At 40.1% G+C, this 25,274-nt stretch overlaps 2 protein-coding genes across 20 annotated transcripts in view; both read left to right on the top strand.

The window, feature by feature from the left end:
* The window catches only part of dst (dystonin), a 146,955-nt gene that overhangs the window by 74,558 nt on the left and 47,123 nt on the right, over positions 1–25,274 (top strand). For 17 of the 19 annotated variants that reach the window (XM_084076801.1, XM_084076800.1, XM_084076809.1 and 14 more), the window contains 18 exons: positions 1,619–1,765; positions 4,617–4,705; positions 5,918–6,026; positions 14,570–14,716; positions 15,074–15,307; positions 15,707–15,991; positions 16,373–16,909; positions 17,204–17,380; positions 18,715–18,838; positions 20,361–20,569; positions 21,304–21,621; positions 21,723–21,889; positions 22,066–22,222; positions 22,889–23,015; positions 23,251–23,301; positions 23,712–23,947; positions 24,072–24,201; positions 24,596–24,795. In XM_084076801.1, coding sequence (XP_083932927.1) covers positions 1,619–1,765; positions 4,617–4,705; positions 5,918–6,026; positions 14,570–14,716; positions 15,074–15,307; positions 15,707–15,991; positions 16,373–16,909; positions 17,204–17,380; positions 18,715–18,838; positions 20,361–20,569; positions 21,304–21,621; positions 21,723–21,889; positions 22,066–22,222; positions 22,889–23,015; positions 23,251–23,301; positions 23,712–23,947; positions 24,072–24,201; positions 24,596–24,795 — 3,444 coding nt within the window. Of the gene's footprint in view, positions 1–1,618; positions 1,766–4,616; positions 4,706–5,917; positions 6,027–10,701; positions 11,959–12,053; positions 12,201–12,352; positions 12,569–12,656; positions 12,804–13,308; positions 13,546–14,569; positions 14,717–15,073; positions 15,308–15,706; positions 15,992–16,372; positions 16,910–17,203; positions 17,381–18,714; positions 18,839–20,360; positions 20,570–21,303; positions 21,622–21,722; positions 21,890–22,065; positions 22,223–22,888; positions 23,016–23,250; positions 23,302–23,711; positions 23,948–24,071; positions 24,202–24,595; positions 24,796–25,274 lie in introns of those variants that run through there. The other 2 variants (XM_084076799.1, XM_084076803.1) reach the window with 2 other exon arrangements.
* LOC311058090 (uncharacterized protein) lies at positions 7,036–10,615 on the top strand (the record flags this gene model as incomplete). The annotated part of the gene is made up of 4 exons (XM_084075397.1): positions 7,036–9,038; positions 9,438–9,775; positions 10,352–10,485; positions 10,592–10,615. The coding sequence occupies 4 exons, from the start codon at positions 7,036–7,038 to the stop codon at positions 10,613–10,615; spliced, it is 2,499 nt and encodes an 832-aa protein (XP_083931523.1).

Below are 25,274 nucleotides of genomic sequence, written 5' to 3'. Positions count from 1 at the left end.
GACAGAAAGCATATTACAGTGAGTTGTTGAAGACATGTCTTTATGACACTGATGGTGGTGTCTATCTTTTCCCTTTTGGTGACAAGCATCTATCCAGCATCTCTCCCAGAAGTTCTCATAGACTGTCTGTCATCAGCAGCATATGTGGCGTGGAAATGTCAGCTTACGAAGCATATAAAGGGAAACGCATTGACATGAGCACCTATCTATTTCTATCTCAACAGGACAGTAACTGGCAGGAGAAGTCCATTGTTGATGTTAAAGGGAGCTCGCTTAGTGTGATTGTTGAGCTCAAAACCGGAAAGCAGCTTTGTATAGAGGCTGCTTTAAGTCAAAGGTTTCTTGAAACTTTTGAACTTCTGAGTTACCGTAATGGGTTCCTCAGTATCTATGAGCTTGCAGACCTCATACTTTCGAGAATGGTTGTAGTTGAGGATGCCAACAGCCCTGTTGCAGGTCTCTGGGATGTCACCCAGAAGAAACGCCTGTCCGTTCTTCAAGCTTTTCAACAGAACTTCATCGACAGAAATACTGCCCTAAGGCTTCTGGAGGCCCAGGCATGCACTGGAGGCATCTGTGAGCCCGCTTCTGGGCAGAAAGTCGTGATCTCAGAGGCTCTAAGAAGAGGTCTGGTGGATGAGGCATTTGCTAAGCAGCTCCAACAGTTTGAGAAGGCATATGACGGCATTGTTCATCCACAGACTGCCAAGACAGTGTCTGTCACTCAGGCCATGCAGGAAAATCTCTTCCCTAAAGATCTTGCTCTCCGATGCCTTGAATTCCAGCTGCTGACTGGAGGATTGATAAACCCCGAGACTCAAGACAAAATCTCACCCGAGGAAGTTATTCAGAGCAGTCTTGTTGATAAAGTTACTGCCTCGTTATTACTAAAAGATGAGACATCCTACGCCAAAAGCCTTTCTTGTCCAAAGACCAAGAGAAGAATCTCATTCAAAGAAGCACTTGAAAGAAGCGTCTATGATTGCCACACTGGATTAAGGTTACTGGAGGCCACAAAGCCTCATGGTGTTGGAGCCATGTCATCATACCAGTATATTTGGACGTATCATCACCTATAAATCTCTCCAACACATTGAATAAGTAAAGAGCGTATTCATCAACAAAACATGTTTTAATGGTTTATTTTCTTTTTTATGCAGTTTCAGCTTTTGAGATTCTACGGTAATACAAAACACTGCAATATGTGCTGTGATGTGTTGTGGTACTGTACATCAGACAACAAACACATTATGTTAAGTAAAGTTTTGATGTAAAAAGTGGATACTAAAAGACAAAATATTGTTGGACAATTATTTACTCTAAATAAGGGAATGTTATTCAATGTTTTGTTTGTTTTTTCTTCAATATTTCTTTTAAAACATTTGTGTCTGTGTCATCACACTTACATTACCATGATTAAAATAGAAATGAACTTATTATAACATTTTATTTCTGATGAAAAACTTGAGTTTCTGCATCTTGAATTTGGTTAATTCCTGAAGGGGTCCAAATGTCAACTGAGAATGACTTTACTTTAACTGTTATTTCAATGCCCTGTGTTAAATATGCATAGAATAAGATAACATTCCTTTTGAAAATCCTTCTGTTCAAATTCTAGAGATCTGTTGATGAGGAGAAGAAAGAACATGGTGATAAAGTTAGCAAGCTGTTGCATTGGATGTCCAATGTGAAACAGAATCAGAACAGTGATGGCAAAGGTCTCAAAGATGGTAACGCCAACACAGAAGCTTCTAATAAGCCTCAGGTAAACACCTTGTGGCTGTGGCCTTTTGTTTGTTTCATGCTGTTTGACCATAACAGAAGCCTGTACAATACTTTATTGCCTAATATTTCTTATAATATATATATTTTAAAACAAAATAACATTTCTACCTTTACCATGTGTGTATATGATTTCTAATAAAAAAAACAATTCTGTCTACCTTACCTTATTACTTATTGATCTCACAAAAGAGACATCATTGTGGAATCCCTTGGCTATGAATATTGGATTTATTTGGCCAGTTTATCATACATTAATTCATTAATGTGTTAATGATATACTTCCCAGTTGCACAAGCACACACCCATTACAAAGTATGCTTATTACAGCAAGTTACATCAAGCACACCGTTGGTTGTTGAAATATTTAAGGACTTTTCACACTTTTCAATCTATCATTATGTTATTATTTTGAATGTTATCACACTATGCTCTCAGAACACTTATAGGGGTAGCACAAACGTTTACCCCCAAATAATGAAAGTCTGTCAATACTGTACATGCATAATTAATTTTATATAACACAAGTGCACCATATTATTGTCTGACTTATAATACTAGTCTTTGTCAGAAATGGTTATATTATCATTTGTTGGACAAATGTGACCAGTCATAGAACTTGGTTTTATAAGGACATTTTGTAGGATATACAGTACTGTACAGTATAATCTATACAATCAGAGGTGCAAAAATATGTATCGATTGCTGATATTTAACAAATATTTTGGATACTACACCGTCTAAATGTTTATGCTTTTGTCAAATTAAGTTCTGAGTAATCAAACTCTTTTTAGAAAAGGAATTGATGCTTTGCATCAACATTGATAGCTCTTAATTCAGCTATTGATAGGCCTACATATGTTTGACGTGGTGAATCTAAAGTTTGGGCCATGAAGTTAGTTAGTAGTTAGTTAGTTAGATAGTAATACTGTAATAGGGCATAGCAGGGGTGGCCATGTTGTGGTGCCACAGATAGAAAACCCATTCATTCTTCCCATAGAGATTCCTGAAAATATTTATATAAATTATCTTAAGCCTGGAACCAAGCCACCTAGGCTCCTGGTGAATCATGAACTGGTATTTATTCAATATAGTATATAATATAATTAAATATAAATAAAAAAATAAATTGACACAGAATCAAATATTGATTCACCAGGAGCCTGGATGGCTTGGTTCCAGACTTAAAATAATTTATATAAATATTTTTGGAAATCTTTATGGGAAATATTTTTCAAATTCTATCTGTGACACCACAAAATGGCTGCCATTGCTATGCCCTGCTTGTTCAGTAACATGTGGCTACCCATCTCTCCAAATCTTTAGTAAACAGAAAATACGTTTTGAGGACAGGGTAACCAATTTTATTCAATCAGGAGAGAAAACACATACAGTATACAGGATAAACAAGTGAAATTGAAAGTGATGAAACAAAACAACGAGCAGACAAAACTGGAACACTATAAAATTGAAGCTGATAAATTGGTTCTCTTTCCTGATTAGGATAAAAATTGGCAACCCACCTGAAATTTTGAACCTGAATGTATTTTCTGTTTAGCTGGAGAGATGGGGAGACCCCTGTTACTGAACAAACACTCTATAGAAATAAGTACTATCAGAATATAGAGCTCTAACCTTTTAACAAAAAAAAGTTTTGTTTTAACAAAAAAACAGAAATCACCACTACAGCACCTTTTAATATTTAATAGAGTTATATCTATGCCAGCCGCCAGCCTACAACCCCCACCCCTATACCAACTGAGCCCCAGAGCATGCTGGGACTGATCTGGTAGTTCTCCAAGTCAGTGGTTCTCAAACCTTTTCTTGTAAAGAACCCCCAAAATGATACATATTTGGCTGAGGACCCCATCTCATATTTTGTGACAGTGACCTCCAGAAGCAAAGATTTGTTCGCTTTTAGAATACATATATATTCAAAGATTTGCAAAAGATTTCCTCAAACTTTCACGATTTTTCAAAAATAGCAGATCTACAAGCTCATAGTGTGGCACTCGCTCGGTGCCGCGCTGAGCTTGTATATCTGCTATTTTTGAATAGCCAAAGTATAACAAAATGGTCAAAGTGGTTAAAATTATTGTGACGCTAATTTAGTAACTAATTTAGCTGGGTACTCCCTGGTACACCCCCCCAAGGACCCCTGGGGGACCCCACTTTTAGAAAAAATGCTCCAAGTTATGTGTCCCAGCTTACACTAGCGTCCCTATTCTGGGGGCGAACATTCTGATGCACTGTGACACAACACGTTAACACTGCTTTGTGATTTGGTGTAAAGAGTATATAGTGATTATGTAGTAACTCATGAAAATAATTTAAAAAAAAAGTTTTATCCCATCGTCATTCCAAAATGTAACTATGGGGTTCATGCGGAAGAGGTTTTAAGAGTGGCCACCACTTGACTAGGAACAAGGGGAGACATTAGGAGAATGTTCACATTAAGTTAAGCCAATCTCACAAATGGCACAATAATATCAACCTCCCAGAGAAGATTAAGGAATACTTTCATTTACAAATCCCTGAAATGGTCATGGATAAGCTCATGTTTGTTTACAAATCCCTGAATTGACCCTTATCAGCTTACTTTTGGTCAGAAATCCCCGAAATGATCCTGATTAGCTTGCGTCTGGTCACAAACAATTACAGTAAATCTAATGAATGAATAACTGTAGTTCATTATCAGCTTGCTTTTTTAAATATCGTTCAGGTTATTAATCACATACGGACACGATTGTGAGTTTGATATTACAAAGGTACTGAGGATATAAGATGTCTGTCTATATTTCAACATTAACTTTACTTTGATATTGATATTCTAGGTTTCAATGGAGGAGGTGGTCACTAAGAAGGAACAAATTGCAGAAGCATTGAGGGCCACACAGATGATGCTGACTAAACACAGTGACAAGTGAGTCAAGTCATCATTTTTAAAGGGACATTATCATACTGTTGCCTGGCGTTTCAGTTCATTGTTGATGGTTATCATAGTCTGTGATTTGTGTAGATTATTTAGTTGAACACAACGTGTGAAGGCTGTAAGCCTTTGTTTGCCACAGAGCTTATTTTCTTAATTCATCCAAAAAAAAGAAACCAAATTCCATTGGTAATCAGCAGGCACCCCTGTAACACTACACTATATTATCTGACTGTTTCTTGAGGACCATTTTGGACTGCATTAGCAGTCTCCACATATACAGTACCATGCAAAGAAAGCAAACAGTGTAGAGAGTAGTGTATCACACTACCAAATGCACTCAATTATTTTACACAAGGTAATGCCTAATTTATGCTCCGTCGCATGATGGTTACTTTCCTAAGTATGAATCAGGCTTAATTCCTATAAATAGCTCTCACCGTTGGAGTAGTCATACTCCTTCCATCATACATTACTCTATAAAAGCAGTTGTGAAGCCAGCAGCTGTTTTAATAATTCATAGTTTTGATAAATGATACTGCATGCATGCGTGCGTCAGTTGTTTTCATGTATTTCAATGAGACTGTAGACGCTGCCAGAGGAATGCACACAGCTGCTGTACCATCATTCTTTCCCCCCTAGTAGACAGTTATCAGCTTCGGTCAATAAAACAATATTGACGATACAATCCATGTTTACAGGGGAAATTCTACTTTCCGTTTATATCCACCATTTCAACCATCGGCCTTGCACGGCCGCCATTAGTTCACACAACAAACAAGCACATTGTCACGACCGCCGAGAGTAGCAGCTAAAAAAAAACTAAAGGAAGGGTGGTAGTTTTCACATTAATTTATGTTGTTAACAGGACCATACATACAGTACATCATATTTGAAATCAAAAAGTTAATCTAAGTAAGGAACAATTGTGTACTTGACTCCCCTAGTTCCAGTTTTACCCCAGTGATGTCACTGAGGTAAACATGTCAGCGCAGACTGCTCAGGTTTATGGCTGCTAATAGAGTATTAGTCCTACAACAAATATGAGATAATGTTGTGAGCAAACTTGTGAGACACTGAACGCATTGGGAAGTGTCATTTACATTTCTCACATCCTCACAATAGAGCAAATGGATATGGATTAGAAATGGATCGAAGTTGCCGTTTAGAAGACTAAAATCGTCCGCTTTATCTCATTTATTATAGGATGACGGAAGAAGAACGGCAGAAAGCCCAGGAGCAACTGAACGCACTGAATCAGGCCTACAGTGATCTCTCCCAGCATTGTGCAGATCAGATGCCATCCGCAGAGCAGGTTGGACACTGGGCTGGGCTCTACAGCACAGAGTGGATTGTTTGTCACTTATCCCATTAAGACCTGAGACTGATTCTACAAATGTCTTCTAAATCCTAACATTTTTTTTGAAAAAAAATGATGTTGCTATAATCAGTCAATCTGTATTTGGCTGCAGCCCCATCTCAAAATATTTAGTTCCAGGGACCCCCACAAAGATTTGAGTAACATAGTATGTTCGCTTTAATTTTTTAAATATATATATTCAAAGATTTGCACAAAGGTTCACGATTTTTCCAAAAATAGCAGCTCTACAAGCTTAGAGTTGTATATCTGCTATTTTTGAATAGCCAAAGAAATCAAAAAATGACACAGATGCGTTCCCGGTCTTAATGGGTTAAAGTAGAAAATATACTGTAGCAGGAAAGATGAACATAATCAGTTGCATGACTAACCTTGCTACCTCTCTACCTCCACAGTGTGAACAGTTGTCTTGTGTGTCACTCCAATCAATTTATTTATAACACTAAAGCACAGGGGATTTTTGAACTACAGAAAAAAACAATGGCTTTTCGACCAATACATTTTAAAAGAGCCTGTGTATGCTGTAAACATGCTTGTCTATGTCATCATCACCGAAACAAACCTCTTGCTGTTCACTCAGCAGGTATACTGCACCTACATACAGTTAGGTCGTATGAACATTCTTTGTGTGATGTATCTAACTTGCCGTCTTTTTTTGCAAGAAGCTGTACATTTTGTTCACAGATGCATGTCAGCTTTTAATGTACCTTGCTGTTAAAACCTTGTTAACATACACATGCTTGTCAGATGGTGAGTACAAGTTTTGCCTTGCTTTTAAATACTGTTGAATTTTAATTTCACATTTTGTATTCACGGTTGTTTCTTTTGCAGTCATTTTAATGATGCTTCAAATTATGATTTCCCTTAGGGTTTTGAAAGCAGTGATGACACTCATAAGCTTGGAGATGGAGCCTTGTCTTCTGACCAATGCAGCCTAATTGATGAGATGCCTGGAGACGTTCTACCTGAGACCCAGACTATAACCTCTTGCCTCGCTCAGTCCGAGCAGCGGGTCCCTCTGGGCTCGGATGATGCTCTCAACCAAGATGTTATCCATAATTCAACATTGAAGTGCATTCCAAATCCACATTTCTCTTCTGTGCCTTTCTCACTTCTGGCAGCAGCTAGGGAAGCGGCCACCTCTGAACATATGATCATTAAGGTGATAGACATCCAACAGGTCAGTGATGAATTGAAAATGTCCTATACAGGGGATGAACTGACCTTGGAGAGAGCATTTCAGCTTGGCCTGATCCCCGGTTCTGTCTACATAAAGGTTCTTGAAAGCCAGGAGACCCAGAGGGACTTGATTAACTCCAGTAGTCAGGGGAGTACATTTAGCCTGTCAGAAGTCTGCGTAGATGAAAATACTGGAAATGCAGTTCTGAGTAAACCAAACCAAATTGGCAGCCTTGTGAACCTTCAGGCTGGAGAAAAGCTAATGGTGGATGGAGCTGTCCAGTGTGATTTGCTGAGCTGTAGCAGTACGCTCATAGTGCTTGGAAAACAGAGGGAGTTCATTGGTCTTTTGTTGCCTGACTCTGGGGAAATCCTACATGAATCCACCTCAGTGCAGCATGAAGTCATCACCGAGCAATTTGCCAGCAAACTGTTCAGTAATCGACAAAAGATAGCAGCATTTTATCTACCTGACAACTCAGAGGTAGTTGATTTCACGTCTGCTATTCATAAGGGTTTGATTGACAGTCATACCGTAGAGATATTGAAAACGATAGAATTCCCTGATGTGTTTCCTGATGTGGATCAGCTTAATTCAAAATTTTCCTCTTGGCTTATGTTTAGAGAACTTAACATTTCTGGGTGTAATCATACCACAGATAGTCAAGAGGTAAGGCATATGAACAGCCCGTCACCCACTGAAGAGAGACAGTTATTCATCTCCTACCTCATGCTCAATAGTTACATAGATCCAAAGACAGGACAAAGACTGTTGATACTTGATAATCATGTGTCTAAAATGATACAACTTTTCATTGAAGATACAGACACTATGGAAAACAGAGAGCAAAATGCTGCTTTAGTTATGTCAGATGTTAGTATTTCAAAACAGCTGGAGTTTGAAGTTCACTTGGAAAGTGATGAAGACAATCTTGTTACGTTGCACATAAAAGAAGAAACTGATGAATTATTGAAAAATAAGCAATCACTCCCCTCTCATGATTTGGCTCCCTTGGAGAATGAGGCTTCCTCTGATGAAAAACTCGGTACCAATATCAGAGTGTTGAACCTCGATTACACCGAGTCTTTGGTAGATGTTGACTCAACTTGTAGTATCATACATTCTGATTCTACAGCCAACTCTTTGGTTCAAAGTAGCATAAGTAGCACAATCTCTACTGGTTTTGAGAATGATGTAGTTGCTGGAGATGGCATACACTTTGACAATTCCGCTGAGGAATCTTCTATGTTTAAGATGATAGACTCCATTGAGACATCGTCAATGGTTGTTGGCTCTGTTTGGAACACCATACAGCCTGAATCTACAGGCTATGATATCACAAGCAGCACAAACTCTGCTGATCTTGAACAGAATGTGATTACTGGGGAAAACTTTGATGTTGAAGACACCCATCAGGAAGCGTCAATATCGAAAATGATAGATCCTGTTGAGGAATATTTGGTAGGTGTTGATTCTGTCGGTAACAACACACATAATGATAATACAGAGAATGGGGTGTCCTCTGATGAAAAACCCGATGCCAAAATCAGGGTGTTGAACCTTGATTTGGTAGATGTTGACTCAACTTGCAGTATCATACATCCTGATTCTACCGTCAACTCTTTGGTTCAAAATAGCACAAACTCTACTGATGAACAATATTTAATTGATGGAAAAGGCTTTGAAATTGAAGAGGCCATTGTGAAATCAGCAATGACTGTTGACTCTTTTACAAACATCATACAACCTGATTCAACAATGAAAACTTTGTCTCAAAATAACACAAATAGCACAAACTCTACTGATCTTGAACAATGTGTAATTGGCGGAAATGCCTTTGATATTAATGATTCCATTGAAGAATCCTCTATTGTTGTTGACTCTGTAATGAAGCCCGATTCTACAGTAAAACAATTCTCTCAAGATAGCACAAGCAGCACAAACACTGCAGACTTGAAAAAATATGAAATAATTATGCTGGATATCGATGCTGGAGTAACAGGTCTAAATACTGTTCTACCAAACTCAGAGTGTTCCACTATAAGTGTAGCCAGTGACACAAACATTGATTTAGCCCCCAATGCACATGACTCCAAAAGTCCGACACTGGCGATGAAGTGTCAATCACCATCACACTTAAGTCCTGATTCATTGTCCACTGACTCAAGGGGGGCTGATGACAGGACCACGATACCTTTCATGTCTGAGGAGGTGTGGGAGTGTGAAGATGAGCGAGGCTACGCCATTCATCTTCTAAAAGAGCAGGTGGAGGAAGGAGGCATTTTGGATGTCACGTCAGGGAAACGCTATGACCTGGAGGCGGCTCTCGAAAAGGGCCTCGTTGATGGAAAAACTGTGTTAGAGCTGCTTGCATTACAGCTGAATAGAAACAGAGATGTAATGGGGGAAGAGGGCACAATGTCTATCCTCAGACAAAGTGTATCAAATGGCTCTATATCCCCTTATGTTGCCCTGCATGTCATGGAGCAGCAGAACCTGCTAAGCGGTGTGTATGACTCAATGTCTGGTTATAACATTAGCGTCAGTGAGGCTTTGCAGTCTGGATTAGTTAGCGATGAATTGGCTCATAGGATAATTCACTCAGAGCGTATTTGCGGAGACGTCATTTACCCTGAGGGCAAGAACACCCCTTGCATCTCTGATGACCATAGCCTGGGATTCATTAAGAGAAATGAGGCGGAGAGTGTACTACAGTGGCAGTCTGACAAGGTTGCTGTAGTAGTGCTTGATCTCGCTGATGTCCACAGTGATGAGAGAATGATGGAGCATAAGAGTGGAATTGAAGTTTTAGGTTTTAGGCCAGAAGGAAATGTAGAAGAAATTAGTAATTCTCTCCATACGTTGCTTCCCTCATGCATTAGTCATAGCCTTTCCCAAGCGCAAATTACCTCACCTATCTCACCGAATAAGGTTTCACAAGAATTTACTACCTGTCAAAATGATAGAACACCTTTGCTAAGGGAAGATAGTGACACCCAGGTGTTAACCAATAGTCAGCTGTCAGATGTCATCCGTGGATCTAGAAATGTCGTCCAAAATGCTTTATATCCAAACTTGTCAGATGTGACTGAAGGAGCCTATCGGATAGAGACCCAGACTGAATGCCGCATCTCTGAGGACCAGTCTGACCGCAATTTACCACTAGATGAGGTTTTATTCAGAGCTGGATATCACACCCTAATGGGGAATCAGACGGTTAGTCCGGTTCATAGTGACTCAGGCGTGTCCTCATCATATAGTGATGTTATGTCTGAAGAAAGTAGAGTAGAGAATGTGCTAATTGCTGCTGTGTCCTCTTTAGTCAATGAGCCAGCCCAGAGAATAGATTACTCATCACCAAGGGATTTGTTTGAAAATGGCATCATCCCAGCATCTGAATCTACTAGTGACGTTGTGGAAAGGATCACAGAATCTAGCAGTGAAATGACATTACCTCATCGAACAGCATTTCAACCAGCAGGGGATTTCAGTTTTGAAACTGAACCCACATTCTCTCAAAATGTTGAGAGATCAAACAGTCAGAAGTTGAATCAGTGCTCTCAAACACCAACTATTTCCAGTGCAGCCAATATGCAAACAGGAACAATCAACCATGGCAGCTATGATATCAAATATGCAGAACATTTAAATCCTGATCCCATTGGTGTTACTGAGCTAGTAGTGATTAATAACAGTCTGTCAGATTCAAATGATGATGCTGCACATGAGGTTGATTCAAGCCATGCAGTTGGCAGTAAGCTTTCCCCAGAGGTGCAACGTGTGGACATTTTCTCAGTTGGCAGTGGTCACGACCAGACTCCTGTCTTCACAGACATGCAACCAGTAGAGGCAAGTAATAGCAAACATGATGCAGTTGTTGTTAGTAGAGACTCACCCTCAACAAGAGACATGAACTCGGGGTATCCAGCTAACATAGCGGAAACAGGCTTGGGATCAGATATTCTGAGAGGAAATGGATTAGATATGTGTGCTTTAATTGAGGACCCCCAGGAAGTGACTCAAGTTCAATCAGATTTTCCCATTACATCTGACTCTGACTCTTCATCTCCATCAATGATTTGTAATGCTGCAAGGTCTGGCCTAGAACAGCAGCAGAAGATTTGCAAAGAGGAGGCTAATGTTGATGAAATGCAATCCATGGAAACTAAACATGTCGAAGCTGTTGTAACTATACCCAATATTCCACTGTCCTCAGAGAGAGATGGTTTGGACAAGAGAGACACAGCCCATGGACCCGTGGATATCAGTAGCCCAGTTCCTCTCTCTACCCTTATTTCAGACCAAAAAGAAACAGGAAACCACAATCGGACGAACAAGGAAGTGAATATCCATGAAGACCCACAGCAGTGTGACATTGGAAGCATTCAGTCCCAGCTGCTGCAAGTTCTTCGGAGCGTTTCATCAAGTCAAGACCCTTCAGTGCTCCAGGGAGTGATGGAGACCCTGAGCAGCGTTCTTGGGCAGGGTGGTCTTGGAGACAGACACCGTACCCTGGAGAGCATCAAGGAAGAGAGCTCAGAGGAGGAGACAATGGAGGGGTCAGCAGAAGATGAATCTGACATCAACATCAGTCAGGAGCTGTCTGCTCAAACCACTTCAATCAGTCAGAAGCTGCCTGCTCAGACCAGTTCTGATGTCTGCCAGGCTGGAGACGATTTGAATGATATGGTATTTTACCTTATTACATTTTTCACCCCAGCTCCCTTATTTCCAACACTGCCTAAATAACATCAATCCCCTGTAATAATTTCTGTTTTTTACAGCCATACTCCATCCAGGAGTATTTAGAGTGTGTTGGGAGACTACAGGATCATGTGGATGTTTTAGATGATGTCAGAAGTGACCTTTTAACCAAGGTTCTCTCGAGCAACAACATGGACGTATTACAGAAACAGATGGAGGAATCCCAGGTTAGAGAAATTATGGAACTGTACAGAAATGCACTGTAACTTTTACCACCTTAGCATTGGTATTCCATTAACATTGAGATAATGTATACAGTATGCACTGGTACTTTTAACTTTTGTGTTTTAAAATGTATCTCCTGCACTCTCTTTCCCAGGCACTGGAGTCTCACCTGTCTAGACTCGCTAGTGTTTTAACAACAGATCTGGAGAGAGCTGAACAGCTCTTAAACTCCGTTAATGAGTTTGTTCCCACGCAAATACATCAGGATTTGGCCTCTGCATTTCTAGAGCTGGGGCCAGCTTTTACTCACATTTGCCAAATGTCTAGAGAAAGGACAGACGCTTTGATGCAAGTGTTTGAAACAGGACAGGTCAGCAGCGTTTATTGTCCATTGACATAGTTGTGGCCTTGTTGGTGTGTCTGTGCAGAATGTTCAACTGTTTTCTGTGGGATTCCAGGTACAGCTGGTGTCTGCTTACCAGACATTTGTGAATGACCTTGACAAACTGGCTGCTTACATCCATAACAACTCTGAGACACATGAGCTGGACCTGATGAACACATATGATGTAGACACATTGAAGCATGTCCTTCAGCAGAACAAGGTATCTTGTCTTAATCCACGCAAATCATCACTGTGGGGGTGGAAACCTTGTTTGTTCAAAACCGTTACTTTTCAGGAAATGGAAAAAAGAACCTGTGTTCGACTGGATCCAATGTAGTTATTATTTAGTCACAAGCTCTTGTTAATACTTTTAATTGGTTAAATATTTATAAAACCAATAGACAGAATGAACCACTTTCACTTGAAAAATCTTTTAGAAATAGTGAAATTAAAAACACATTGCTTCGCGACATGCAATCTTGTAGATCTGCTATTTTCACAATTTTACTATTTTCGCTAATACATTTGCCCCTACGAAGTAGAGCATTAATTTACAAATGAAAAAACAAAACATTAACAAGTTTAAAGTGGAGATGCAAGGTTTCTTCCCGACAGCAACAAAATCCAAACCCACTGAACCTATAAAACTGCGGTCGAAACATTTGACCATTATCCGCGACTGAATTGATATCTACTTGATGGGCTGGCTGACTCTGTTGTTCCAGGACATGGAGACCAGTCTACTGAAGGCAGCACGGCCCCAGTTAGAGGACATAGCGTTTGAAATCCAGAACTTTATATCTGAGCACACCCAGTTCTTGAGCCCAGTTCAGAGCAGACACCTCCTCAAGTCACTGAGCACCATCCAGCTGGCATTCAGACAGCAGTCAGAGAGGCTGGCTGTCGAGCGAGACAACCTGGAACGACTGCTGGAGATCAGGGAGAGAGAGAGCCAGCAGCAGGTCTGCATGTGGATGATGGTCTGATAAGACCTTGAAGGTTCTTTGATTAAAGAAAGAAACTGCAAGGAAATCAAACAATTAAAATGTGGAGTGATGAATCTGTGCTCATAATGCGTGGTAGATTGTAGAAGCCATTATGTTGCATGGTAGATGTAAATGGGTGATTTCAGTAAATGTTTTGATAATGTGACCACTCATTTACAGTATGTCTTTGATTTGCATTATTTGAGTCAATTTGTATGCTAATTTATGACAACCTCAGATTTTAGAAAGACATGTTAACATTGGGTTGTGGGTTTAAACAGAAATTTGATTGTTTAGGAAACTTTGCATGTGTTTTACCCATTTGCTGTCATTTGAACATTGTTCTGGTTTGAGCTACTTATGTTCTGAGCAATTATATTTTAGATGTTATTACCTATTACCTATTTTAAATTGGTATCTGTAAATGTTTATGAAAAATGTGAGAATTGCTTGCCAAATGTCCTTGATCACAGCTATAGACTAACCTACAGTATGTACTGGTTGTGTTCTACAGGCCTGAAGACATCAATCAGCAATTAACAGCGGACAGAATGCACCTGCAGTGTTGGAATGCTTTCCCCCACAACATAGACACTAACACATGTCCAATGAACCTTTGTTAGGACCCTACCATGAACCCTGTGTGGTGAATGGCTGGCATGTTTACAGCATACTAAATCCACTGTGTTAGGTGTTTAAAGGCAAATCCATTTCAGAACAGAATTCACGTCACTCCTATGAACATGACAAAATACCACCTCCATTTTGTTGTTGGTTGTGTTCATATCCATTCATGCTATAAATATATAGTACTCAATTTCACAATTACGATGAATTAACCCTCCAATTTAGCTGTATAATCACAATGAGTAACATGGCACAACGTATGTGAATTCTGTTCTATGATGGGTGTTTTGTTGTACAACTGTATGCTCGTAAATGTTATTGTTATTGTTAATGTCTCGTTTTTGCATGAGATTAATTGCTATTTTCTTTGCAGTGTGTGGTGGAGAAACACAAGGAGTTTTCAGACAAGCTGGGAGAGCTCTGTGATAATCTCACCCTGACAGAGAACCGTCTCATTGGTCATCAGGCTGACAATACAGATACTGTTAGAGACCTGCAGCAATATCAGCAAGAGCACCAGGTAAACTTGTACACTAAGATTTGTTTTGATACTCGATGTACAAATGTACTTTTTCAGTGAATACACATCTAAGTCCAGTGTAGGTTTCCAAGTGATTTTTTCCATGACTGTAACATTAACCACTTGAACCTTTGTGTCCCTATTCTGGGGCACACGGTGGCGAAAATAGGCAATCTATAAGCTCACAACGCATCGTGCTGCGACACGTTGTGAGCTTGTAGATCGTCTATTTTCGCCGAAGATATCTAGTGTGTTGCGAAAACAGGAGGGGAACTAATGGAGAGCCCTGGGGGACTCTGGTCAATTAAGTATAGGATTTAAGTGGTTAATCAGACTTCATGTCTGTCCATTCTCAAGGCCCTGCAGAAAGACGTGCTGACAAATGCCAGTGCTTTGAACGAGGTCATCACCGGCACTGCAAAGTTTCTGGAGGAGAACCGGAGCAAACTGATGCCAGAACAGACTGCTGTCATAGAGAGCAAGCTGGAGGAGGCCAAGAGCAAAGCCAAGCTCATCAACCAACGAGCCGAGGAGTCCAGAAAAGACCTGGAGAAGGTTGTTACCACAGCTATCAAACAGGAAAGTGAGAAGGTTAGTGGGCCTACATTACTCCATGAGTAAATAATGTTTTGTTTCTTTAGTTACAACAGTAACATAAATCAACAAACATTATGCTCACAATATAGCTGCTGCAACACTGCAGGCAATGAAACCCAGAATTAAGAGCTTGTGGATAAAAATTAAGTAATAATAATGATATTAATAATAATAATAATAATAATAATAATAATTAGCTCAATAAGATAAAAAAAAAATCTGAATGAAATAAAACAGTCAAAATATCAATATAAATGGCACATATCAACATTAGTGTACATTTAGCATATATGTAGCTATTAATAACAAGAATAGTAATATACATAAAGTTAAATACAATAGCATCTGTGCAAGACATTAAGCTGTGTTTTGGAACTGTTGCTTTCTATTTAGGCTGCAGCTGTTGAACAGCTTGAAGAAAGTAAGAACAAAATTGAAGGTCTCCTAGGCTGGATATCCAACATTGGGAATCAACAAGAAAAAGACCTTGAGAAAAGCAGCCAAATGAGCAAACACAATGGGAACCTTCCTTCGGAAACGTCAGCCGAGGGTCTGATAAGAGAGGACGACAATACCAATGGAAACACTCTCCAAACCGTTGAAAATGACTCTGCAAGGGAGACGAGTGGGAACAACACCTCATCTCTGGACCTTGACAACCAGTATGACATGGTCAAGGTACAGTTTACATAATGCAGTATAAACATTTCTCTCAGGGCTGTCTCAGAATAGTTTAATTTGTAATTATTGATAGTCATGAACGTTTATCCAATTTCCCAATAGCCTACATTTACGGTATACTAAGATGTCTATTGCTGTTCTTCCGTGCTGCATACTACAAACAAAACTGTCTTCCTGTATCAAAACCAAATATGGAACAAAGAAAGCCACCGGATTTAGCAATGAATGCATTTACTCATGATTTCTCTCAATTTCCTTTGCATTATGAGTCCTAATTTAGAGCTTTGTACATTATATTAAACATTACCGTAGTTCCCTATTATGGTTGTGCTTTTATCGTTTTCCTGTGACCAGAAAGCCTTGTTGTTATTCCTGCAGGCTCGTCATCAGGAGATTCTGTCCCAGCAGCAGGATCTTATCATGGCCACCCAGTCGGCCCAGGCTCTGCTGGACAAACAGGCCCAGGTGCTGTCCCCGGAAGAAAAGGACAAACTGCAGAGGGACGTCCAGGAGCTCCGCGGGCGCTACGAGGCCTCTCTGACGCAGGCCGAGCAGCAGATGAAGCAGGTGCAGTGCGTCCAGGAGGAGCAGAAGAAGTTCCAGGGTGACTGTGAGGAGTTTAAAGTGTGGCTGGACCAGGCTGAAGCAGAGATGAAGCAGATGGGGGCACCAGCAGCCTGCCTCAATATTCTCAGTGAGAAACTGGAGCGGCAAAGAAGTTTCGCCGAGGATGTGATCGCTCACAAAGGGGACCTTCGCTTCATCACCATATCGGGGCAGAAGGTTCTAGATGTGGCTAAAGCCTGCGGAGGTGCTGACCATGGTCAGCTGCAGATAGACACTTCTGGGGCCTGTGCTGCTGTTAAAGATCAACTGGACTCTGCAGCTGGACGCTACAAATCTCTGCATTCTCAGGTATGGATTCTAGAATCTAGACTGTATGACATTTCAAGAGTCAAGTACATTACTTTTGCCACATGGGGGCAGTACTTATCCATGAATGGTAACAGAGAACTTTAGAAATCTCTTTTATATTGACAAATATTATTTGCAAGTAATGTGGAAAATATCAATTTCAGAGACCTCCACAGTCTTAAAAAATACGATCTATTTATTTATTTATATATTTGTGCTTTAGACATGCAGTTGAGCCTGTTTGGGGTTATGTGTCATTCCGATCCATGTGTCATTCAAATTAATGTGTTTCAGTGCAACCAGCTTGGAAGCAACCTCAAAGATGTGGTTGACAAGTACAAGAAATACGACGAGTCGTCTGCTGGTCTTCAGAAGTGGCTCAACAGCTCTGAGGAGGAGGCGAGGAGGCAGCAGTCAGAAGCCATCGCTGCCGACCCACAAACACTACAGAAACAGTTGGAGGAAACCAAGGCGTGTACTGTAACACCACAGAACCAGAGTTGTAGTATTCAGTTAAACCTTTTGGTTAGCTAAAAGTATTGGTCAGCTTTACATCTAATTTACAAGAGATTACTTTGCCCAGGGGCCCGACGCCCCTTACACTGAGTCAAATGTTAAACTGTCTAAATCAATTCAGCAACATTTTCATCAACACAATATAGTTTTTTTTTTTTTACTAATGTTACAGGGTGTGATAGTTATTCATGCTCATTTGGGGTTTAAAGTCATAACAAAACAGACCTGCCTTACCATATACAGTGTTTCCACTCACTCTAAAAAACTATTTATAGCTCTTTGTTCAAACTCCAAGCAACACACGAACAGCTTAGCTCTGGTTACTTGTAACTTATGTTTAGTACACTGGCAAAAAGGGCTTGTTAATTTGTTTTAAAAATCCCCTTTTCCCCGAAAGAAATGTCTGCTTGATTTTGATTTCAGCTGGCATGTGATTGCACGTTTGGAGACGGAGAGAAAGAGTTTAAAAACAAATTTATGCTTAGTCGCATGATGGTGTCACTCCCCAAAAATAACTCAACGCAATGTTGTTCCCCAACATGTCTTGTGGAGAAGCAGTGACTTACAACATAGATATGTGGAGATAAAGAGACGCCAGAGAGGATGACTCGGGTTACAAATCATCTCAGAGAGATGCCAAGCTTTCTATGGAAGCTAAAATATTCAAGATAGTTTTGTTTAGTTGGTTTATTACCGTAATAAACTAACTAAACGTAATGTAAAATAGAAACAATACCAAAAGAAAACAAGTTATTGTGCAAAAAAAAGGAAGAAGCCAGCAGGCTTATTTGGAATCCGTTCCTTAATGGAAGAGGTCATTAAATAGTATACATTAAAAGTTCAATAAGATAAATAAGATTGAAGGGTGTTAGTTGAGACCAGTATCTGCTGAATGAATAATGAATATTGAATACTGAGCCTATATATACCTTTTTAATATGTGCCTGTTGCTTTACTGTATTTTTCACTTTGTTCAATGTACCTCACAGATTACATTATAATGTATAAGACTACAGTACATCTACTTGCATAGACATAACCCAAATAGGGATGGCCAGTTGAAAGTTGTCTGTAGGTTTTATAAATATTTAACCAATGAAAAGTATTAACTAAACTAATAACTACATTGGATCCATTGGAACTCAGGTTCTATTTTTTTAATTTCCTAAAGAGTAACGTTTTTTTTTTAACATACAAAGTTTCCACCCGACAGCGTCAATATCATGACCTCTCTCAAGTGAGGAACATTATTAATTCTCTGATCTGTCCTCACTTTAACCGATATCCAGGCCCTGCAAGGTCAGACGACTGGACATCAGTCTGCTGTGGACACGCTACGCAAGACGGCCGAATCTCTGATTGGATCCGAAGGAGACCTGCTGAGCAATCAGGATGAGATCCAGGAAACAGTAGGTGAGTGACTGGTGGGAGTACAGTACAGTAGCTGCCTTGATGCAGTGTCATTGACAATGCACTGCTGAAGTTACTGGCAGTTACGGACACTAAAGCAGTGCTTTAGGGATATAATAAATCTGACTTTAATATTTTAAAAGGATCCCTGGCTAATAAGTCTTATATGCCTTAATACACTATAATTTTTTTATTTTTTTTTAAACACCTTAAATAATTATTTTATTTTAGAAATTGATCATCTTTTACTCAGCGGGGAAAAAGCCCGTCGCAGGTTGGTGATGTCATTTGTGCATGTGTGGTCCTGTGGAACGTTTGGAATGCATGTGCTAATATTTTAATATTTTAAATATTGTTTTGATGCTCATATGAACCTTAGGATGTATTAAGTTGTTTTTTAGTTAGCACATGCATTCCACTCCATAGGTCTGGACCACACACAAATGACATCATCAACTTTGATGTTTTCCCCGTTGAGTAAAAATAAATATAATAAATAAAATATTAAAGTTTTTAATTTTAATTTTTTGTTATAGAGTGCAATTATAATGTATTAAGGCATGTAAGGCTTATTAGCCAGGGATCCTTTTAGCATTAAAAGGGTTGTTGAATGCTTTGAAATGAATTGGGAAGGATTAATAGGATTAAAATCCTAATTTGACTCTTGTGCACCTCTAGAGAACTCTCAATGTCTGGTGTCTAACTGGTAAACTAGGAAACAATTAAGCCTGATTCATATTTGCTTGCACGCCGGTGTGACGTGTCGCACGCCGAAAATAGCTATTATATATTTTCCAAGCGTTCATTACAGTTATGCAGCTTGAAAGTAGCTAGGTCGATAAAGCTGCACTATGTAACTTTCCTCTTCTACCCCGGATTTGAACCCGGTTTCCTGTGCAAGTGCTGAAATGTTTTACGATTGACCTAATAGAGCCGGCCCGCTTGCTCAGGGGATGAATTGAATCTTGACCATCAGGTCAAAATTCATGTCAGATCCTGTGTCTAGGTGAGACATGACCTTTGACACAATCTAAATGTCTCAATAGAAGAGCAGGGAGACAAAGTACACCCCAATTGTATAGGTTATATTGTATTAACATACTCTACCAACATAATTTTTTTATTCATAAAAAAAAAAGTGACATAGTGCTGCTTTAAGCTAGGTAAAAAATGGCCATGAAAACGTTCCTGAATCGTAACAAACTGCATCTTTAAAGAGAAACTTTAAAGAGAATTGCTTTGACAAAGGGTTACAGTTGTCCACAGGACTGTTGGAATGTTTATGTAATGTACTATGATGGCTTAATCATGGACTTCTTGGCTGGCACTCAAAAAAGCTTTCTGTGTACCAGAACGTACTTTTCACTAATCCTTTTCAAATTTATAGTCTTCACAAAACAGCCATTACAAAGTAATTCATTCCCCTTGTTTGAAACATTCATCTTTGTGTTTTGCCCAATAGTGTTTAAGCTATAATTAACTGTTGGTCTTTGAACATAATCTGATTGTTTTCCCTGTACCATAGACGACATAGCGGAGCGGTACGACAACCTGTCTAAGTCTGTGAGTGATCGGAACGAGAAGCTGCAGATCACCCTGACCCGATCTCTGAGTGTTCAGGATGGCCTGGATGAAATGATGGGATGGATGGAGGGAGTGGAGAAGAGTGTGAAAGAGAAAGGACAAATCCCCCTGGACTCTGCAGCCATAGGGGACATCCTCAGCAAAGAAGCAGTATGTATTCTGCTCCAGTTCAAGTCCTGTCTAACAATATGCCATCAGATTACAAGTTACCAGTACGTTCTGCAACTTAACGTGAATAGACTAAGTAGCTGGTTTTAGCTTTAGGCATATTTCATATGGGTCATAGGGTATTTATGTCTTGCTTGATTTGTGAAACACTCGGATACATCTCTGTTCTATATCAAAATCAAAGGTGATAAAAAAATCCTCATGTGGTTCTCTGACTTAATGTGACAAGCCTGTGACGTCAGTTGTCTGTGACTTAGCTTTATCAGAACCCCATGATATTTGTGTTTTCTTCAAAACACACTTTTTGATACTCCTCCTACAGATTTTGTCCAAAACTCATCAAAACAAATCGGTACACATTATTATTAAGTGGCTATGACCCAAAGGTTGCAGTCCCTGGGTAGGCAACTGGCAGAGGAGACCTGTGCTCTGAGGAGCGCACTTTTCTAGTTATTATATCAAATGTTTTATTAAATATTAAAAAAGTAGAATTATACTGGCAGTGTGCACAAGAAATTCGACACTGCTTGATTAGCAGCAGTTTGCAAGATTAGCTCCGGGCACACTAACAGACAGCGATACCCTCTTCTAGATCACTCGCCCCTGAGGAACCACGTTGTAAAAAGACGCTAATTACTGCAAACTGTAGTTGAACAAAAATCCGCTACAGTTGGACATACAATAACTGATTGTATTTTTTTTTTCTTTTCCTGAAGGCAGTGGATCAGGACATTGCAAGTCGTCAGAGCAGCATATCGGCAATGAAAGCCAAGGTAAAGAAGTTTGTGGAGACTGCAGATCCGTCTGCGGCCGCCCTGCTGCAGTCCAAGATGGAAGTGTTGTCCCAGCGGTTCTCTGACACCTGTACCAAACATAAAGACAAGGTGAACCAGCTGGAGCATCTGAAAGGAAAGGTGGAGGAGTTTGAGAAAGCCACAGAGAAGGTCGAGCAGTTTGTCCTGAAGCGCTCACAGGAATTAGATGAGACAGATGGACCGGGGAAAACATTCAACGAAGTCTCTCAGCGCATGCAGGTATTTCAGCTGATTATATACTGTAGCTGTCTTCACTATCAAAAATGTACGTTATTGTCCTTGGCTGGATCTTCATCACTGTTCTGATAACGTCATCATAGGATACTAAAGCTGAGATGGCTGAACATGCCAACGATGTGGAGATGCTGCAGAGGTTGTCCAAGGAGCTGTCCAACATGAACCCTGATGGAAACAAGACCCACATTCAGGCCAAGATCGATGACCTCTCCAAAACGTTCAATGCCTTCAAGGACACTGTGAGAGAGAAGTAAGCCTCTGTTGCATTACCATTTTAGCTTTAGATTAATATAGTTATTGCCTGTTACATTTCACTTTTTTAACCATGACTTTATCTTTTCAGTAAATGTAAGTGTTTTTTTTTGTATGATTTTGCTTTGATCTTTGCACACATTTATGATTTTTTTTCCCCCCCTTCTACCAAAGGGAAGAGGAGGTGTCCTCCTGTCAGGACCAGCTGGGAGAGTTCAGGTCTGCGGCCGGAGTCCTCACCAAATGGCTGGAGGAAACCAAAGAGAAAGTACCTGCGGTTCAGCCAAGCAGCAGTGAGCACAATCTGTCCAAGGACCTGCAGAAAGTCACGGTGAGTCATGATGAGAGCAAGTCAAAACATTGTTCTGGAGTCGTCCCAGAACAATGTGTTTAGACTAATTGTCCTGTAAGTCAGCACAGCGTCGGGGCACGAGCCACTGGTGATATACTTAACGTCTGACACAACAGTTTGAAATGGTGGTTGTGTTTTGTAAAGGGTGGAGGTGAGTGTGTTAGATAGATCACTGCCCCGTCCTCCCTCATAGCCCTGCTGCTTTCTCTGCCAAACTAATGAGAGACAAATGGAAAGGGTTTCTGGGAGTGAAACACTAAATTAATATGACTTCCAGGAAGAGAAACTACTTTGATTAGATACACTGAGATGTCACATAAAAGATAAAAGGAATCCAGATAATGTACCATAAGTGAATAGGTCAACATCAAAGCCCCAAATAATATACATAATTTTATATATATATATATATATATATATATATATAGGCTTATTATATTACTAAATAAAAAAGTAATGTTTGCAATTGAAAGCAAATGGGAGAGCTTAGTTCAAAATATTACAGTATGCCTGTGTTTAAATTAACCAACACAGTTACCATAGTTCACATTCATAAGTGATAGAAATAACAGCATGGTCCTCTTTATATCTACTATATGTATTTTCTTTTCTTTTTTTTATCATTATTGATTACTTTTTGCACAGGGCTTGTTGGAGGAATGGACGTCCAAAGGACCTGCTGTCCAGGACCTCAGTTCTAAAGGGTCCGCTCTCAGCAGCCTCATGAGTGTTCTCACCTCGCCTGCCAAGACGAAGCCTTCACACAAGTCAGGTACATTTAAAAACACACTTACTGTACTTCTATTCTCAAATCTTACAAAATAATGGGGAAGGAGTGGTGCCAACCATGCCACCGTGTGTAGAGTATATGGGTGCTAGTGACATTTTGGGGGATTTGTTATTACTGTATATTGTATAACTACTAACCAATACAAGTCGTACGGAGACCTTGCATCAGGCAGTCTGCTTGTGCTTCTCTTAAGCTTCATCTTATTTCTTTGTATCAGCTATTACTAATGGTGAAGGTCCTGGGAGCCATGCCTACCTAACCAATAAAGGTAATCACAGTATTAATATAACACATAATAACACATTCTCTCTGGTCTTACAGTAACCACTTTAACCTGGCATTGCTATTTTTTAAATTTGTTGAGTTAAAAATGTTCAACTATGTTAAATAGCTTATCTACAAGCTCACAGTGCGTCGCATTGCAACGCATTCATTGTGATCTTGTAGATCGCCTATTTTCCCTATCCGGGGTATATAGGGCTTAAGTGGTTCAACTCTGTGCCAGGCATTATTCTTCAACAACTACAGCTTTCCTGAAATATTCGATGAAGCTGCAGTATTACTGGTTCTACTGTACTGCTAGCACAATCTCATTATTACGACACTGCAGTTATTTTGTACGAGGCAGAATGGCATCCTAGGGAGTTAAGTTGATGACAACCTCTCTGGTGTCCGCAGAGCTGATGGTAATTCAGCAGAACATGTCGTTCCTCAATGAGGGCTACAAGACCCTTGGAGATTTGCTGCAATGTCGGACCGCAGAGCTGAACGATCTTCTGGAGGAGGTGAGAGACACCCGAAAGGAGACAGAGTCCATGATGACGTGGTTGACGGACTCGAAAAAGACAGCAGCGTCCAGGAAATGCTCCGCCATGGAGAAAGATTCGATGAAAACCCAGCTTGAGCAACAGCAGGTGCAGTACAGAAGATGTTGATTTAATAAATCTGAGCAACTCTAAGCTGTGCACAAGGCACCACACTGAATTTGCCCAGTTACTGTGCTGTGTCAAAATCTATATGCATGTGCGATTCTCTCAGGCCTTTGAAGATGAGATGAAGCAAAAGCGAGAAGATTTCCAGAAGCTGAGAGAGAAGCTCCTCCACTTGATCGAGAAGCACCCGAACTCCCCTGAGGTAGAGCAATGGAAGCAGATGCTGGCACAGATGGGTAAGCACCAAGGGTTTGTCCTGAGGTGGTCAAGCGCTACTGAGATACTGAAATTGCCACAGTGAGTTTGATTCACATCTGTAAATGTTTTCAGAATTTGTAAAACATAAAAAAAAAAAAAATGCTAAACACAAAAGGACAGATTTTCATCGAGATGGTGTTACCTTGAAAGTCGGTTATTTTGGGCAAGCGTATAGTATGAATTAAACTTTATACATCATAATGACATATACCTCTACTCTCGCTCTCAGCTTTGGAGAACTATTTCACCACCTAGATGCCTACCACAGCCATGTTAGTGGGAGGTTATTAATAAAAGATGGCGCTGTGGATCTGGGGGCTCTGTTGTGCTGACTAATCCATGCCGGTGTGATTGTTCTGCCCTTCTGGTCAGATGCTGCTTGGGCCGACGTCAGCAGCTCTGTGGAGGAGAGGAAGCTTCACCTGGAGCGCTCCAACAGGAACCTGGACCTGTTCCAAACCACCGAGCCCCAGCTTCGCCAGTGGCTCTCAGAGAAAGAGTTGATGATGAGTGTCCTTGGACCTCTGTCTATGGACCCCAACATGCTGAAGATGCAGAAACAGCAGGTCCAGGTAAGGACAATATATTTATTTATTTTTCCTTTCAGTTAGGTGTTCATATTGTAAAGAAGAAAAAAGAACATTCAGCGCACTAGAAAGTGACTGCATCTTTTTCTCTTTGCTTGAGATGACTGTATTGTGTACCCTTGTAGTCCCTGATACACATTTTACTAATACATTAAATTAAAATGAAGAGCTGACATTTGAAACATCAGGCGTAGTGGTAATAAATTGCTATGGGAAGTTTTTTTTTAATATTTCTTTTTATTGAATTTTCTAATTTTACAGAATTTAAAAAAAGATCCCCCTACATTTCCCACTCACCCCACTGTACAACCCAACCACTAATCTGTCCGAATCCGCATCGCTGCCCAGTCACCCAACAAAAATATATAAAACACAATAAAAAATAAAAATGGAGGCGGGGAAGGTGTGCGGCCATCTTGGGAATGTTTTCAAGTGTGCAAACTTTACTTCATAGTGTTTTACAT

Source organism: Gymnoscopelus microlampas (genome assembly GCF_963454915.1).
Source record: "Gymnoscopelus microlampas genome assembly, chromosome: 13".
NCBI classification, from domain to species: domain Eukaryota; kingdom Metazoa; phylum Chordata; class Actinopteri; order Myctophiformes; family Myctophidae; genus Gymnoscopelus; species Gymnoscopelus microlampas.
The sequence above is the reverse complement of the archived record's forward strand: the minus strand, read 5'-3'. Positions and strand labels throughout refer to the sequence as shown.